The sequence below is a fragment of the Sparus aurata genome, chromosome 21, assembly GCF_900880675.1.
Source record: "Sparus aurata chromosome 21, fSpaAur1.1, whole genome shotgun sequence".
Lineage (NCBI taxonomy): Eukaryota > Metazoa > Chordata > Actinopteri > Spariformes > Sparidae > Sparus > Sparus aurata.
In genome coordinates, this window is record NC_044207.1 from 26,924,656 (window position 1) to 26,941,313 (window position 16,658).

General features: G+C 44.1%; 1 protein-coding gene across 3 annotated transcripts in view; it reads left to right on the forward strand.

The window, feature by feature from the left end:
- Positions 1-13,268, forward strand: part of epha4b (eph receptor A4b) — a 99,102-nt gene extending 85,834 nt beyond the window's left edge. Inside the window, exons 14-19 of one of the 3 annotated variants that reach the window (XM_030402081.1) lie at positions 655-716; positions 3,817-4,026; positions 7,034-7,183; positions 7,339-7,532; positions 8,489-8,626; positions 8,869-13,268. In XM_030402081.1, the coding sequence (XP_030257941.1) occupies positions 655-716; positions 3,817-4,026; positions 7,034-7,183; positions 7,339-7,532; positions 8,489-8,626; positions 8,869-8,968 (854 nt within the window). In that variant the 3' untranslated portion in view covers positions 8,969-13,268. Of the gene's footprint in view, positions 1-654; positions 717-3,816; positions 4,027-7,033; positions 7,184-7,338; positions 7,533-8,485; positions 8,627-8,868 lie in introns of all 3 variants that reach the window. The other 2 variants (XM_030402080.1, XM_030402082.1) reach the window with 2 other exon arrangements.
- The last annotated feature ends 3,390 nt before the right edge of the window (positions 13,269-16,658 follow it).

Below are 16,658 nucleotides of genomic sequence, written 5' to 3' on the forward strand. Positions count from 1 at the left end.
ACACACACACACACACACACACACACACATCATCATTTGTACGGCACGTCGCGTGTTTGTTTGTGATTGTGAAAGCTGGGCTGTAGGAGGTGGTGTCTATAGGGAGAACCCTGTAAAACACAGACAACTGCGATTTTTGGTGTGTGTGTGTGTGTGTGTGTGTGTGTGTGAGATGTGATTGAAGGTACTTTGTTAATCATTTGTAAGCCCCAGCAGATGCCATGCAGGGGACCAGAGTGTGCGGGGCCTGTCAGTCAACCACCCTTTCATCACACGCACAGAAACACACACTCGTGCAGGTGCAGGTGCACAGCGATCCAACCACATCCCCCTTCCTTCCCCCTTGAGGCTGATTAGTATTCATGAGATCTCAGGAGGCCCCCCCCCACACACACACACACAAACACACACATATTCTGGTGGATTGGTCCATTCTAATTATCTCCTGGCGTTTATGGAGAGGGCTGATTAGAAGCTGTCAGTGTGACTGATGACGACATGCCATGTTATCCCCCAGAGAGAGACGGAGAGGAAGGGCTGGTCACAGCTGTGGACTCCACTACTTCTCTGTCCCCGTCTCTTTATAGTCGGTTTTCTTTTTCTTCCTCGTAACTCTGCTCCACTAACAGCTCGCCTTGTTGTGTGCCTACGCAGGTAAGCCGGTGATGATCATAACGGAGTTCATGGAGAACGGATCCCTGGACACTTTCCTCAAGGTGAGACCAAACACAGCGCTCACACTTCCTCCAAAGGTCAGGGCCACCATTTTTTTTTTCTTTTTTTTTTTTTTTTTTTACAAAGGCCATGTGGAAAATGATGTCCCAGCTGTAAAGTGTTTGAAATTGTAGAGCCCTTTTCCGCCAAATTGCCGCACTTGAGGGGAAATTCTTTTAAAAATATATAAAAGGCACCTGGTTGAAATTGCCTTTCATCCCACAAAGCTGGTGAGTTCAGTCCATAAAAGTTTTACAAAGTCCACCAAGGACTTAAGTTTAGTCGATCAAGGGCTTAAATGAGCAGATGAGACTTTCTAAACTGTGTTCTGATCTACATTTTCGTATGTAGTCGCCAATCTAAGAGTGTAAAAACACAATCCAAGAGGAACAAAACTGTTGAAAATCACACATTATTTGTTAACGGATAAATATGTGCTGCTAGTAACAACACATCTGACCGCTTTGAATATAACAAACGCAACACATCTTCAATAAATGGTTCAGCCGACAAAGAAGACTAATTACCATCTGTTATTAAACAAAGTGAGAGTCTTTTATGGGGTGAGACACTGAGTTAAATTAGTGAACAAATAGTAAAAAGAATGACAAACGCTGTTTTAGTGATAAGAAACGAGCCATCAGTATATAATACATAAACAGAAGTAGTTATTATATATTCAGTACACGTATGCGTTCACAGGAGGTGGATGAGAACAGACACATTCAGATGGATGTGCGGCCTCCCCAACCTTTCATCACACGATAACATATCCCAGAGCTGAAAAACAGCAGACTGCTGACAGAGGAGTAATAAAACAAAGAAATCGCATCGCCCTGCGCGCCGTCATTGGACACAAAAATGAAAAACTGTTTATCTCAAATGTAACATGATACGGCAGAAGCGATTTGGTCAAGAGTCAAAACGGCAATTGGTGCAAATATCGAAAAATCACTTCCAAATGCAAAAGGTAAATCAGAAATACGGAGATATTTATTGCGGCGAGGGGAAAAAAGTGTTTGTAGAGCGAGCGAGTGTATCTCCGTGGCAGATTATTACAAAAGTGAGACCTGTAAAAGCAGATTTTTACTCAAGGTTACTGCTGAACATCTTATCAGTGACTTTAAAAAAATCAAAGGAAGCCTGTGAAGGTTGGGCTTTGTAATTAAAATTGACATTATGACAAGAGCCAAAAGAGCCTGTCACTCAATAGGTCATTACACAAACTGATGGGCTTAAAGATCCTTCCAGGCATTTATTTTCGCCGAAAATCACCCCAAAAAAAGAGAGAGATGAGAAAAGAGATGTTAAGTTTCTTTAGGAAATCCGAAAGCTTTTTTCCCCTCAAAATCAACACGGGGTTTTGAAGAGTTAGTTGAAAAATCAATCTTGCACACAAAAGTATGGATCCCTATTTAATTGCAGACGCCGTAAACAAAACGTGCATGTTGTGCATTTCTGGATGATTCCTGTTCATAGAAAAAAAAAACACGTGCTGAGAAAGGAGCAAGCATGCCGCTATTGGTTCAGCTGAGGAGCCTCTGAATTGGGTTTTGCATACACCCAGATGAATAGCTTGTTGCAGCCCTGGTGTGCCTGGCATTGAAAAGTCCCCCTGATTCATATTCAGAGTTGTTTGTCAGCCAGTAAAATCGCTGCAGTGCTCCAAAGCCATTAAGCCTGTGATGATAGGCCCGTCGCTAAATAGACACCAATCCCATCAGCAACACTGAAGCAAAATGGAATGAAATCTGACAGATATTAAAAAATAAATAAATAAAAAATGGTTCTGGCATACTGAAATGCGTGCACACATACACACACACACGCATGCATGTTGTGTGTTACAGTTTGTATCGTAATGAGGGTCATAAAAAGTGTCCGCAGTGGCTCAATATAATTACGGAATCTGTTTTATGGGATTTACAGCTCATCCGCGCTCCTGGCCTCCATGTGTGTCTTTAATTATGATGACCATTTATTAAGCAGCCGCCCCCCCCCAGAAATAACAAAACCGCCGATCTGTCGGAGAAGCTCATCGTTGCAGGAGCCTCCCCGTCCGACACGTTTTCCCTCTTTAAGTTTTCTAGTCAGGGGGGGAAAAAAAAACTTAGCACTATGCCAGAATTTTCCATCTTTACCTTTTCTCATCTGTCTCCTTCATCTCCTTGTCTAACCTCTCTGCCCTGCATTTGTCTCCCCTCTCTTCCCCTGGCCTGCCCGCCCGCTCCCTCCTCCTTCCTGGCAATGCAATGTGGTGGGCAGATTGATAGAGGAAGTCTGTAGGTTTGTTAGACAGTCCAATCAATCAGCATCTCACAAAACCACCGGCTAATTAACTTACTCCACAGCTGCCGAGGGAGAAAGAGGGAGAGAGAGAGAGAGAGAGAGAAGGAACGATAGAGGAAGGGAAGGGAAGGGCAGTGGAGGGGGGGGGGGGGGGGGGGGGGCGCACAGATGCAGAAAGATGAGGGAAGATAGATAGATGGATGGAGACTGAAACTAAGTGATACTTTCTCTGTCTCTAAGACAGAGACTGAGGAGGGATGGAGATGGATGGAGAGGACAAAAGAGACAGAGGGAAGGAGAGATGATATAAAGGGGAGAGGGTGACTGATAACATGGATGGCTTTTTAACGGGGACTGTTGGCCCAGGGCAGAAATAATTGGCAGAGGAAGGTGAGCTGGACCGTCATCGATCAACAGGCTCCGCTCTCTGCCAAACACAGCTCAAATCTGAAATCCAGTGAGCTCTGCTCGTGGCACACGGTCAGTGTCAGAGAGGAAAGTTTTGTCTGCTCTGTCAGATACAATCCTCTGAAAGTTGGATTTTTTTGTGATCCTCTATTGATCCCGGGGAGGAGAAATTCATCTTCCGCTTGCCACCCTCCGGAGAGAGGTCAAAGCACAGGCTTAGCCAGGGCTGGAAGGGATTCTTGCTCGGGGACACTTCAGAAGCGCAGATTGCTGCCATTACAGAGGCTTGAATCCTGGCTTAAACCTTCACTTCCTGCTGTGGTTGTTGAAGGACCCCGCCCTAATCACTATGCCACCCTGCTGCAGCGTTTACACTCTGCCGTCTCCTTGTCTCTCTCCCTCCAGAAACACGACGGCCAGTTCACGGTCATCCAGCTGGTCGGCATGCTGCGCGGCATCGCCTCGGGTATGAAGTACCTGTCAGACATGAGCTACGTTCACAGAGACCTGGCAGCTCGGAACATCCTGGTCAACAGCAACCTGGTGTGTAAGGTGTCCGACTTTGGCCTGAGTCGGGTTCTGGAGGACGACCCAGAAGCTGCCTACACTACGAGGGTAAGACACACTCCCACAGGTCGCAGCTGTCTTAAATTAATGTCATTTCATACAAGAATTGGACCTCCGCGGTGTCAGATTCAGTCCAAATCCAAAATCCTAAAAGGGCATCGATGTGAAAAGGAGCCAGTGGCAGTCAGAAATGATCCACACTAGACCCAAACATAATCAGACCTGATCCAAAATGTGCTCGACCCAAAAAGACCCAAGTAGAGGAAGAACACCAACACTGGCAGCTGAATGCTACACCACAATTTAATCAGCAGCCAACGGTTGAAGAAGAGTCATGCAAGTTGTTTTTCTCTGCACTTCACGGTCCCCACTCTCCTCCTCGCCCCTTAAAGAGAAAACATCCTCCTGTGATAGCGAGTCCACTTGGTTCCACTCAGGCTTTTACCCACATTCGCGCACAAGGACTCAAACATTAGGGGACACAGCAGACCGGTAGTCATTGCGAATGGAATTCTCTGTGTAACATTACATTTTTCCGTGGTTCAACGCATCTGGAGGGAGCCTGCCGCTTTGACTCCACTTGTCAACAGGGCGTACAGATAGACGTATTGATACGCGGACCCGATACCCGCTGCACTGGAGAGAAACCCTAGTCGGATTATAATTAGAACGACTCTGGTGTCCCGTCTCGGATACCACAGCACGAACCGAGTGATGACCTCTTCTCTCCTTCTCTAAATGTTTCTGTAACGGCTGGACAAAGACACAAGGTTCTGAAACTACGTTAGACAGTGCAGTTGGTTTCCCTCACAGTTGGAGTTTTGTATGAGGTCATGAAGCCACGCCAATAACATAATATTCACTGTGAAATTAAACGTGCCCAAACTCCTCCTCCCCTGCACGTTTTTCTGCCTATATATAGTCAAATTAAAGAAAGTCTTTGGCAACGCCACCATCCACTCACGGCGCGCTGAGAGAATGAAGAAACTCAAACGTCAGTGAGTTAAACCGCTGCGGAGTAACTCATCTAAAATGCCCACAAGGACTTGGCATTATTCATATTCATAGGAAGTGTTGGGGATGTTATTTTTAATATGGCATTAGCATTGCCCTGGGAGGAGTGTATCAGCCGCTGACTGCTCTATTGCAATCACACACACACACACACACTTCCACTGATGTCAGGAGACCTAGATGGAGGGCTGCAGGCGCGGAGAGGGTGGAGGGGGTAGGAAGGGAGAGGCCGAGGCGGAGATGGGGAAGAGACACAGAGAGGCAGGATATCAAATAAGAGTGAGATCGAGGGAGGCTGAGAGAGGGAGGAAAAAAAATAAAAGGAAGGCAGGGGAAGGATCCAGTGAGAGCAGTTAAGAGAGAGGAGGGGGGAAAAAAAATAGGATGGGGTAGGGGTGGACAGGGGGGTGGTGGAAACAAAAGTGCAGCGCCGAGTGACTTGGCAGCTTCGTCTTTTATTTGACTTTGACCAAGCAGAGATGGGGAATGCTAGGTGGTGCAGAGGCAGCTGCCGCATGTTAAAACGCTGAACCGAGCCCTATAGAGGTACAGTGTGTGTCTCCGTGTGTGTGTGTGTGTGTTAGACAGAGTGAGACAGAGGGCGGAGGTATCTCACCGCCTATTGTGACTATACAGTCGGAGCTATGGAGTCCCTTTGATCCGCGCATCAACAACAAAGGCAGCAGCAGCAGCAGCATGGAGGCAGACAAAAGAAGTTGATGGGAAAAGAAAGTACAGGAATAAACAGGGGAGCAGAGGAAACCCTGTGTTGTGAGCATATAGCTGAGCTGTGCTGGTTTGTTAAAGGAGAATTCCGGTTTTATCAAACCTGGGCCTTGTGTTCACATATTTTTGGTGTTTAAATAACTAATGGGTACAACATCTTTGTCATCCAGCCAGTAGACCATCTCAGCCAAGCCAAGTAACACTGACTACAACAGTCCTTAGGGGCAACTTCAACATCCACTGAGAGTCCATTTTGTTATCACTGACAGGCTCGGATTGTTATTGTGTCTGACAACTTAAGGACAGGAGCCCTTCAGAGATGAACCTTTCTTCTCTTTGTTGTTTGTTTAAACAGAAACAGACGCTCTGCAAATTCATTCACCAGACCCCATGTGCAAAACCAGCGATTTTATCATTCACATTCATTCAAATTTGACACAAAAACACAATACAAAAAAAATTTCAAAAATGTGTTGCTTCGTCTTTCATCACCAACTCTGGTTTGGTTGAAATACAATAAAACTCTTAATTCAACATGTTCAATGTGAGAATATTCTGGTGGGTACATGCTGTTTTCTCCCACTGCTTCTTTGATGTTCAACCTCACTCTCGCTCCCCTCATATTTTCTACCTGGGTAAATAAAGAGTTTATTTCAAACCCAACCAGAGTTGGTGACTGTAAGAACAAAAGAAAGACAGTTTTGGTGAGTTTTTTTTTCTTTTTTTCCTGCCCAGTTTGAATAGAACGTGTTTCACAATGATTAAATTACTGTTTCTGCAAATGGAGTCTGGTGGATTTGACGAGCAACAAAAAAGAGGCTGTTTTCTGGTTAAACAAAAAAGGGATTTAGTCTTTCACAAAGATGTGTATCGCTTTAGGGATCCTTTCCACAATGTTGTGAGACACTGAGCAAAACAATCCGAGGGGGCAAAAAAAAAGCACCTTTAGTTGACGTGCTATGGTGGTCGAATTTGAAGCAATTGCAGCTCGTGTCCAGTTACCGACTTTTGTAATTACTGGTCATTTTCTCACCAAAACAAAGTACCCTGGTTTAAACATGCTGTAATTCTCCTTTAAGTTGTTGTGTAATCTCCTCTGCTGTGGACTAAAAGGCAGCAAATGTCTCTGCAGCCAGCAGCGTATGATTTGTTTTGTCAGCTCCGCTCTTGATTTATTACAGAGCTCGGCCACAAACATATTAATAAAACAACCTCTAAATATTTACACCGTTACTAACGGGATCAAACATCAAGTCCAGGATGATATATTCAGTATGCCAAGAATTCTGTTGACTACGTTTTGAACCGTCTCCAGGGAGGGAAGATCCCCATCAGATGGACGGCTCCAGAGGCCATAGCCTACAGGAAGTTCACCTCAGCCAGCGATGTGTGGAGTTACGGAATCGTCATGTGGGAGGTGATTTCATATGGAGAGAGACCCTACTGGGAGATGTCCAACCAGGATGTGAGTCAACACACACATCGCGCCTCATTTACAGTGACTAACCTTCTCCTGAATCAGCTCCGCTCTAAACTGTGAAAGTGAATTTTCCTGGACATTTCTTTCCCCTCTCTTGTATTGATCGCAGAACTTGATATTTTGCCCTCTCTCCCCTGCAGGTGATCAAAGCAATAGACGAGGGCTACCGTCTTCCCGCTCCGATGGACTGTCCTGTGGTGTTGCACCAGCTCATGCTGGACTGCTGGGAGAAGGGACGCAGCGACAGGCCAAAGTTTGGACAGATTGTCACAATCCTGGACAAGCTCATCAGAAACCCAGCCAGCCTGAGAGAGCTGGCCAACAGCTCAGCATGGTCAGTGGGAGAACGCTACAAATTAAAGCTGTGAATCCAACACTTTCACTCAGGCACGCATGAAGTCTTGAGATACTTGGATTAGATTAAAGGACAGCACATGAATCGAGGACATAATCGCCACTCAGATCTAAATTGTAAAAACTGTTTTGTCACTTCGGAAAATTGAGCAAAGCAGGAAATGTCATTTCAGTAAAATAACGTTCTTATCTTGTCTCGGCAAGTAATATTTACCAGTGAAAAGGTATGAATATGAGATTGTGGCTTGACATTGTGGATTACGATGTAGATTGCATTTACATTTTTACACTTCAGGCATTGAGCTGATGTGAGAATCAGACCAGCATACAGATGTGCAAAGGAATATGTTTAAGTCTCTGTCAAGGCAGATAGAATTTGTAAATTCCAGCATCCAGCAACAGACAATGTCACCAAAAGAAGTGTCTTAAACATGGGTCTTAACTGAGGCACACACAGTACAGCATTGCATGTAAGTGTATTTGCTCTCAGTCTTGCATATACAAGGTATTTTGTAAGTTTAAGCATTCAAATAGATGAAAAACCAAGATCCTCTATGCCAATTTATAACATCAGGTAGTAAGCAAACAAGTCAGAGGGTTCTACAAATAATAGCTGTGTGCGCTTATAGCAGAGGCAGCGAGGAGACCAATCATTAATCACACTTGCCCGCTAATGTCTGGATTTAAAGTTGAGGGTTTATGTTTTCTTTTCATACTGGATTTGAGTCCGTCATGCTGCAGTGTAAAGCCGTTCTGTCCAAAAAGCAGACCAAGCACCATGAATGAGCATTAACCAGCTCTTGAAATGTGCAGCCAGATTGAATAACTGTACAAAAGGACAAATAATTCACCTCGGCAGCAGTCAGAAAACTGTTCTTTAGCCACTCAACACGACAAAATGTCATTGAGTTGTGAGTGTGCTCTGTATCCCAGCAGGGAGGACCCGTCCACCCCAGAGTTCAGTGTGAACACAGTGGATGAGTGGTTGGAGGCCATCAAGATGGGCCAGTATAAGGAGAACTTTTCAAGTGCTGGATATGTCAGCTTGGACTCAGTCCTCTACATCAGTGTCAGGTACAGATGGCTGGTGACTCATCCCAGTTAAATGAAACACTCAGAAGGTCAATTCTGTCAGTAAAAGACTCATACATTCCACTTGAGTGTCATTCTAAATTAAACAAGGGGATTTAGACAAGTACCTTGGACATGAAACCTCACCAACTGCTTGGCATTTGAAGGATGTAAATGTTTCTCTTTCAAAGTGTCATTAATAAATAATGTTTCATGCCTGCATGTCTTTTCTGTCTTCCCTGTAGTGAATTGTCTAAGATGGGTGTGACTCTGGCCGGCCATCAGAAGAAGATTTTGTCCAGCGCGCAGGGCCTGCAGACCCAAGGGACGCACGTCCAAGTATAACAGTTTCCACTCAACATACAGTGAGACAGAGCCAAAATGGATGCTCCTGTGAAGAGTTTCCCCACTGAAATGGAGTTGTAATGGATACTCTGTGCTCTGGCCTCCATTAATTTTGAGACACACTGAGACGGAGACAACATGGACGCTTGACTCCTTCACCCTCTCGCAGTTTCACCATTCCTCCCATCCACGATGGGCACTACCGGCTTTAGCACTCAGAGTCCCAGCAACACGACCACCATTACGGAGCAACAGAGAGACACATGTCCAACAACAAGGCCACATCAAGAGCATCCCAGACCATTTCACGTCATATCAGCTCAACAAAAGAAGAAAAAAAAAAAGATTTTTAACAAATGAAATGACAAAAAAAAAAATTAGAATATAATTATCACCACTGTCTGTGAGGTGTACAGTCGGTTTTTACTGTCATTTTGTTTCTGTTTTGAGTTTCACCTTCGAGAGTTTAAAAAGGGTCAGAAGATATGTATATGTGTAGATATATGTTTATATGGGCTGTGTGTCCCACAACCGTAGAGATGGACCTAACGTTTGTATTGGTGGTGAGGTTTACATCGCTGGACCTTAATAGGAGTTATTACCTAGTACGTGTACGGGCCCTTCCAGTGCTATCTCTATACAGGAAGCCAATGAATGAGGCGAGAGTCTGAATGACATGAATGTGTGGGGTGAAGGGGAACAGAAAAACCTGGACCTTTAGAAATAGACAGGGATGTAAATTTGCTAGTTCACGTAGGATGGAAGTGGGATTCGTTTAAATAGTGTATTTGACCAGGACAAGGGCTTCCCTAAAGACTGCTCTCAGACACACTTCCATAGAAACTAGACCAGTGCACGTTTGCTTGTCCGCTTGCGCTTGAGGTGAGAGTGCAGAGAAACGGCAGAAGACTGGTGCAGTTAGCACAAATACATTTTGACTCTTCCATAAATGACTATTCCAAACAACATCGTCTATTCAGCTGTGACTGTGTGATGTGGTTGGGAATACTTCAGCCCGAGAGTCTGCCTTCCCGTGTTTCAGGTGTATTAAGAAAGTTATTTGTGTTTTGTGAAGAGCAAAGGTGATGCCAAGGTCATGATAGAGTTGACACTGTTAAGAACGTGTGACTTGTTTTTCCAGTGTTGTGCCATGTACAGTAACCTTGAAATGTTCATCTGGGCTACATACCATCACTCCTACTAGTCTTTTTTTTTCAATCAGTTCCCAAGGTTGGACGGTAACACAAGGCCGATCGCAATGATTACAGTATTATGTCCAAATAAAGGAGTCTCCAGACGGACTCTGTCTTTCACCGAGATGAAACGCAGTGTCGATTTTCAGCTGTGTCACCACGAGAGGTTAAACCCTCAGTTGAAAGAGGATGATAGGTCTGTCTTGTACTGTCTCACTCTCTTGTTTTCAGTCATGCCAATCTGTTTGAAGCACCCGTAGTGTCAAACCAATACGGTAAATATACAAAACAATGTTTACACCAAAAAGCCAAGACATTGGTTTTCTAGGTGCTGTATCGTTGCCAGCTGGACCTGTTTCAGTTCCTACGATACAGCACTTAGAAAGACCACGGCCTGGATGACTGAGAACCCTCATCAACAATACACTGGTTTGTTGGTTTTTTCCTTATCAGAAGGAAACAGCTCCTTATCACGTTAATTAAAAGGTTTAATATGATGGGACCCTCTGTGTGTGCACTGCATTAATGGCACTGAACCCGCTTAAGTGTATTCCCAAAACCCAGTTTTAATATATGTGGTACTCTATAGGACCAACAGTGGCAAAAAGTACAGTATATATGATTGTATCATAGTGTAAAATATGTACAGTGTTGATTTCCAATGTTAGAATGTTTGTAATGATAACGATGATGATGATGATGACGATGATGATGATGACTATGATGTACTTTAATTGTGAAAAAGAGATTTCTGAAGTACTCGTTCAGGGGCGGCTCATACAGGTGAAAAGTGAGGGGAGGTGATTCGTTGGTCTGAACAAAGGAATGTAGCAGGGTGCAAAGCTTCAGCTTTGATTGACAGGTGACAGTGACTGCAGTTTCTACCATAGTGTTAGAATGAGTAGAATGGACTTTCCTCATCGATACACTGGCTTAATTTGAGTAATTAGTAACAGTAATTACATGCACTTTTTAAGCCGGAGTCGGCCGACAACAGAACTTGTACAAATGCGAGGAGGAGGAGGAGGTCCTCAGTTCAAATTTCTATCCACTGACATCACAAGTTTAACCCCTCCTCCGAGCAGAATTGGTCCTATCACAGCTTAGCAACCGTAACTAGGCACGGCAGACCTGTCAAGCTTTGCATTTCTCCATATTCTGAAACATTTGCATGTCGTGAGATCGTTTGGATGGCGGTGGCTGTCCAAGTCCCAGAATACAACAGAGCATTTGTCTGTTGTAATGTAAGCTGCAGTTATTAGCATGTCAAGCTAACTAGCTAACCGCCTACAGTAGTAACCCAGCATTGCTTCCGAAGGTCGAAGTACACATCGTTAATTAACGTGCTTGCATTTGTTTGTGAGGTCACAGGTTCCGAAAATAAAACTGAAGCCGATCTTGGGCGTCAGAGTTTAGGCTGACATTAGTGCCTCTCTTCTGTTTTTTTATTGGATTTCAGGAAGCTTACACCCACTTCCCACACCCACTGCTCCAGCTGATATTACTCATTAATCATAGCGGACATCCTTGAAGCCTTTTCTCTTGTAGTGTTAAAAATAACGCTGTTGTTCTACAATACGCACGGGACTAAAGAAGTTTGGAAGCGACGCAGCAAAACAGCTCATGTTAAAACAAAATAACAGTCCTATCCTACCTTTACTAGTAATGCAGGAATGTTGTTTCTGTGTTTCCATGTCTTCCACATGTATCAACTGGTGATCATGCTGACTTTTTGGGACATTCAGCATTGGCCTCAGTCTTTTTTTGCACCATATCATGGTGCGTTTTAAACATTACAAAGTCAGCTGAAGGAGCATTTTTCAACCATAGCTAGCTATCTTACCCTAATAAATGATTCCAGCGACACTTACAGCCAGAAAAAAATTCCCGGAAGTGAAGTTAATCATACTGAATACTGATTATTAGCCACTCTGATTATAAATGTGCCACTCTAAAATGGAAAGCTTGACAGGCTGAGGCGCCGGGACTTAGAGAACTGTCAGCTGAGGCGAGACGAAGGTTTCGACCACCGATTGGCAGCTTTTTACTTGAGCTTTTTCTGTCCCATTGTTTCAGAATTGGAAATAATGGCATGAACACATGTTCAAATACAGAAGGCACCCACATACAGTTACAGCCTAAAATACACAATCCATAAATTAAACGCAGTTTGCCAAACCACTGCTGCCGTTTCATCATTTACACGCACAATAAATTCAATACACTTTGGAGAGTCCAGAACCATTAGTACATTCTACTCTTGCTAACTCTATGATTTCACTCTAGCGGACTACCCTTGACCGCTGGCCTTTTAGATGCCTTATTTACTGAGCTATTGTTCTTTTCTGTTGCCCTATAGAGGCGATATTAAGAGTAACGTGTATGTACAAGTAGTATTTATCTGTGTTCTTAAGATGACCTCACATCAACACCCCGGTTTTGTAACATCCCATAGCCTCCCTCCAACAGCACCTTCACTTTCAATCCTCTCAGCGGAACAAAAGTCAATTTGTTCTGAGAATATTGTCATGAGTCTTGAGGCTGATAACCTGTGAAAGCTCACAGAGGAATTGACAGAATCCTTCTTATTTATTTGAGTCACTGAGATATTCTCAAAAGGCAAATACAAGCGATGTGGTTAGCTTACAACTTGACCTGGTGCAAAATCATTTGCATATCCAGGATTCCTCATGCAATACAAATGTAATCGTCACCAAAACAAAATTTGGGTAAATCGCAACTACAGCCTTGCTTTTTACATGTTTATTCAACACTCAGAAGTAATTTCCACTCTCAAAGTCCCGGGTTTGTGTCACTATTCACCCTATCAAGGTTAGGTATGTGGTTTGGTTTGCTTGATCTCAAATACAGTGTTTGTCCTCCAGTCCCCACCAGGTCTGTATTGTAAATGTTCATGAGTGACTCTTATTAGAGACTTTCAGCTCTCTCTCTCCCTCTCTCTCTCTCTCTCTCTCTTTCTTTGGCCATCGTACAACGCTTATTTGTCCCCATGCCAGTTTCCTCTGCGTTGCTTGTTGTAAAGGGTGTAGGCATTCTAATGTCTTTCATGTTGCTGTAATAAATATGCTAATATTTCTAATTTCTCACCTGAAGACTGCAGTGTCTTTTTTCTTTCACACATTTTCCTCCTTTTTTTTTTTCCTCCCAGACATTCAAACATGCAAAACACACTTGTTAGCTGGCACAGCTGCACGGTAAAAAAAAAAAAATTATGACACCGGGACTTGCAGAATATGACTGTGTAAAAACGCAAAGTGCCTCGACATGAAAGTGGTATGAAGCCCACGTTTAATTTTTTTCTGCTGGGTAACAAAGCCTGAGGGTATCAGAATTTGTTTTGGTGAGTGTCTGACCAGTCTTGCAGAAAATGAGCGCACGGCTGGGAAACTCGAGGGGTAGTCTCGTTTGTCCCCAGCTCGGCTCTAATGGTGATAGCGGTGGTGAAATTCCCATTGTGCCGTAAGTTGATGGCAAAAATATGGCCGCCCTGCAACCACATCTTCATTATCGGTGTGTGTTTGCGGGGGTGTGTGTGTGTGTGTGTGTGTGTGTGTGTTCCTTGCTGAGAGATAATTCCGTCTCGTGGGAGGGGGGAGGTCAGTGACTTCTGGCCTTGGTTAACCCCGTAATGCACTGGCCCAGTTGCTGTCACTCTATGTTACCGCCATTACACCTCATTTAGTCCATCATATTAGGCTCCATATTCCCCTATCGCTCCCTCGCTCACCCTCACACACACACACTGCTACACACAAAATATTCAGGGCCTGTTCTCCATTTCCTCAGTATCTATCTTCTCCCACTGCCCTCCTCCTAATCTTTCTGCTGGCCTCGTGCATCCCCATTTTTCCCTTCCCATTTCCTATCCATCCTGTGCAGACAGTCAGTAAGGTCGTGGCGGGTTCTCCGACCTCGAATACCCAGTTTTCTCCCTCTCTTCTTGCCTTTCTTCCTGATCTCATCGCTTTCTAATTTCCCCTCACCTCCATCAATCTATCCATCCGCCCCATCCATCCAAAACTTTTCGCCGCATGCAGCCCTTTCTTCGGGGTCCGTTGCCTCTCTCTGTCTCGCTGCTATCACCACTGGGTTTCCTTTCTCTATTAAAGGCCAATCCATAACTTGGGGCTTTTGTCTCCAGGTGTCTCAACAGGGAGAATGTCATCTCACATATTTACTCTGGATAACATGGAGGCTACTGGGAGCCAGAGGCTTAGGCGATTGATTCATCATGCAGCTGCTATTGGCATCATGTGAAAAGGTCAGGTGTCCCTATGGAGAACAATTTAAAAGGCCATTGGTGACTGATGAGCCTGTCATGTTTGCATCACATACATGCACAAGCACTCCGTCTCTCACTCCTTATCTCTGCCTTTGTCTCGGGTCCTCTTGCCTGTACTCTCTCACTACGACACACACACACACACACACACACACACGCTCTCTCTGTCTCCCATGGGAATGGTAATTGGGCCCCTCTGTCATGATGTCAGGTGTGGGTTTGAGTGTCCCCTCATGTGCAACAGCGGACATTAAAATAACACAAGAGACCAAACCGCCATAGATCCACCATGACCTCTGCAGGGTCAGCCATATGTGTACGTGTGTGTGTGTGTGTGTGTGTGTCTCCAAGGCTGTGTGAATGTTTCACCCGTGTGTTCATAACCCTTGTGAGACCAAAACAGATGCTCATGTGTTGGAGAATGGAGACGAGAAGAAAAGAGCAGATCAAATTTAAAGTGGGGGAAAGATTTTATCGGTCATCGGTTAAATTTGTAAAGTTCCTCCTTCGTCGCTCTTGATTGCATTGCGTGTGTCCTCCCTCTAATCAAATATGGCCGAGTTCAGATGGGCTCTGTGTTGTGCACTCCACACACACACACACACACGCACACACACACACACATCAGTGGTCTTCTGTCTCATGAGGTTTTAGTTTGCTATCAAAGCGATTTCCTGTCTGAAATTTTCATCAGTAATCAAAGTTCCTGATTGAATTTGAAAAGTGAGCCCAGCTCTATAAATCACATTACATGCCTCACTCCCATCATGCCTGCTCTCATCAGCCACAGGAATGAGACGCCACCCTGGGTGTATGTCTGCGTCATGGTCTCTGTTGTGTTTGTGTCTGCGTGCGGTGGAACAGGAAAAACGGATGTTGACGGAGCTGCGATTCGATCCGTGCAAGTTTTAGTGGGGACAGAAAATACAAAGAGGAGAGAAGAATGGTGAGACGATAATAAAGATAACACACCTGGGTCCGATTGCATGTGGAAACAATTCTTGGCTTTTGTTGTAGTGTCAACTGGATACCAGATAGGGGGGAGTTTATTGCATCACTGCAGCTCAAATCAGTAATAAAAGTCAGCTCAAATTAATTTGGTGGACAAAAACTGGAATGGATAGATTGCTGGACGGGCCCATTCAGCCCAGACCAGAGCCCCAACGGGTCAGGAGGCCAAAACAAATCCAATATTCTTATTCCCTTGATATTACAGCTTCACTCCATAAAGTACTGTTCAGTTGCATTTTAAATAGAACAGTTTAACGGCAAAATAGCGCTTCTTTAAGAAAAAAGATCCTACATTCCTAGTTCTGTTCAGGGAAGAAGCTTTGGACAGAAGTCAGACGGACATTCCTCACCTCCAGTAAGAACTCAGATGCAGGTTTTCAACCAACAATGGCACCAGAAAGTTCTGGTTCACCTGCAAATTTCACTGACACAACTATAGAGATGAAGAATAACTAAAAAGAGAGTGAGGCAGGATAACTTCAAAGAGTTTCAAAATGACTACAGAGATGAAAAACAGCTACAAAGAGGTGAAAAATGTCAACAGAGATGCAAAGTGACAGAAATTAGATCCAAAATATCAACAAAATGACACAAAATGACACAAAATGACAACATAGAGACTCACAACGACTACAAAGAGATTAAAAACGCATACATTACAGCTGTGAATGAGCTACAAAGAGACTGAAAACAACTACAAAGATCAGTTAAACAGCCACAAATTGATGGAAAACAACCAGAAATGGACACCAGTTACTTCAAAGACATGGACAATGACAACAAAGAGCTGCAAAACGACTATAAAGAGAAGGAAAACAGCTAAAAACTGGCATAAATGAACTGCAAAGAGATGCAAAATTATGACAAACAGATGCAAAATCATGACAAAACGGAGATGCAAAATGGCCACAAAGAGACTGTGCACTCTGCACAGCGTCCCATTGTTTCATAATCCGCCCATGGCTGTTGGCTCCAACTGTGCTTAAAACTAGTATTTCGAAATCCTTTTTGACCCAAGAAAAATAGGTGACCAGAAACAGAGAATCAGCAAGAACCCTGCTGGTATTGGACAGCTGTCACCGCCGAAAATCACTAACAGATTTCCAAAACAGAGCAGAAGCAGATAGAGGATGAAGAGAATGAGAGGAGAGGAGAATAAAACGTGTTTAAGTTTGAAGAAGGG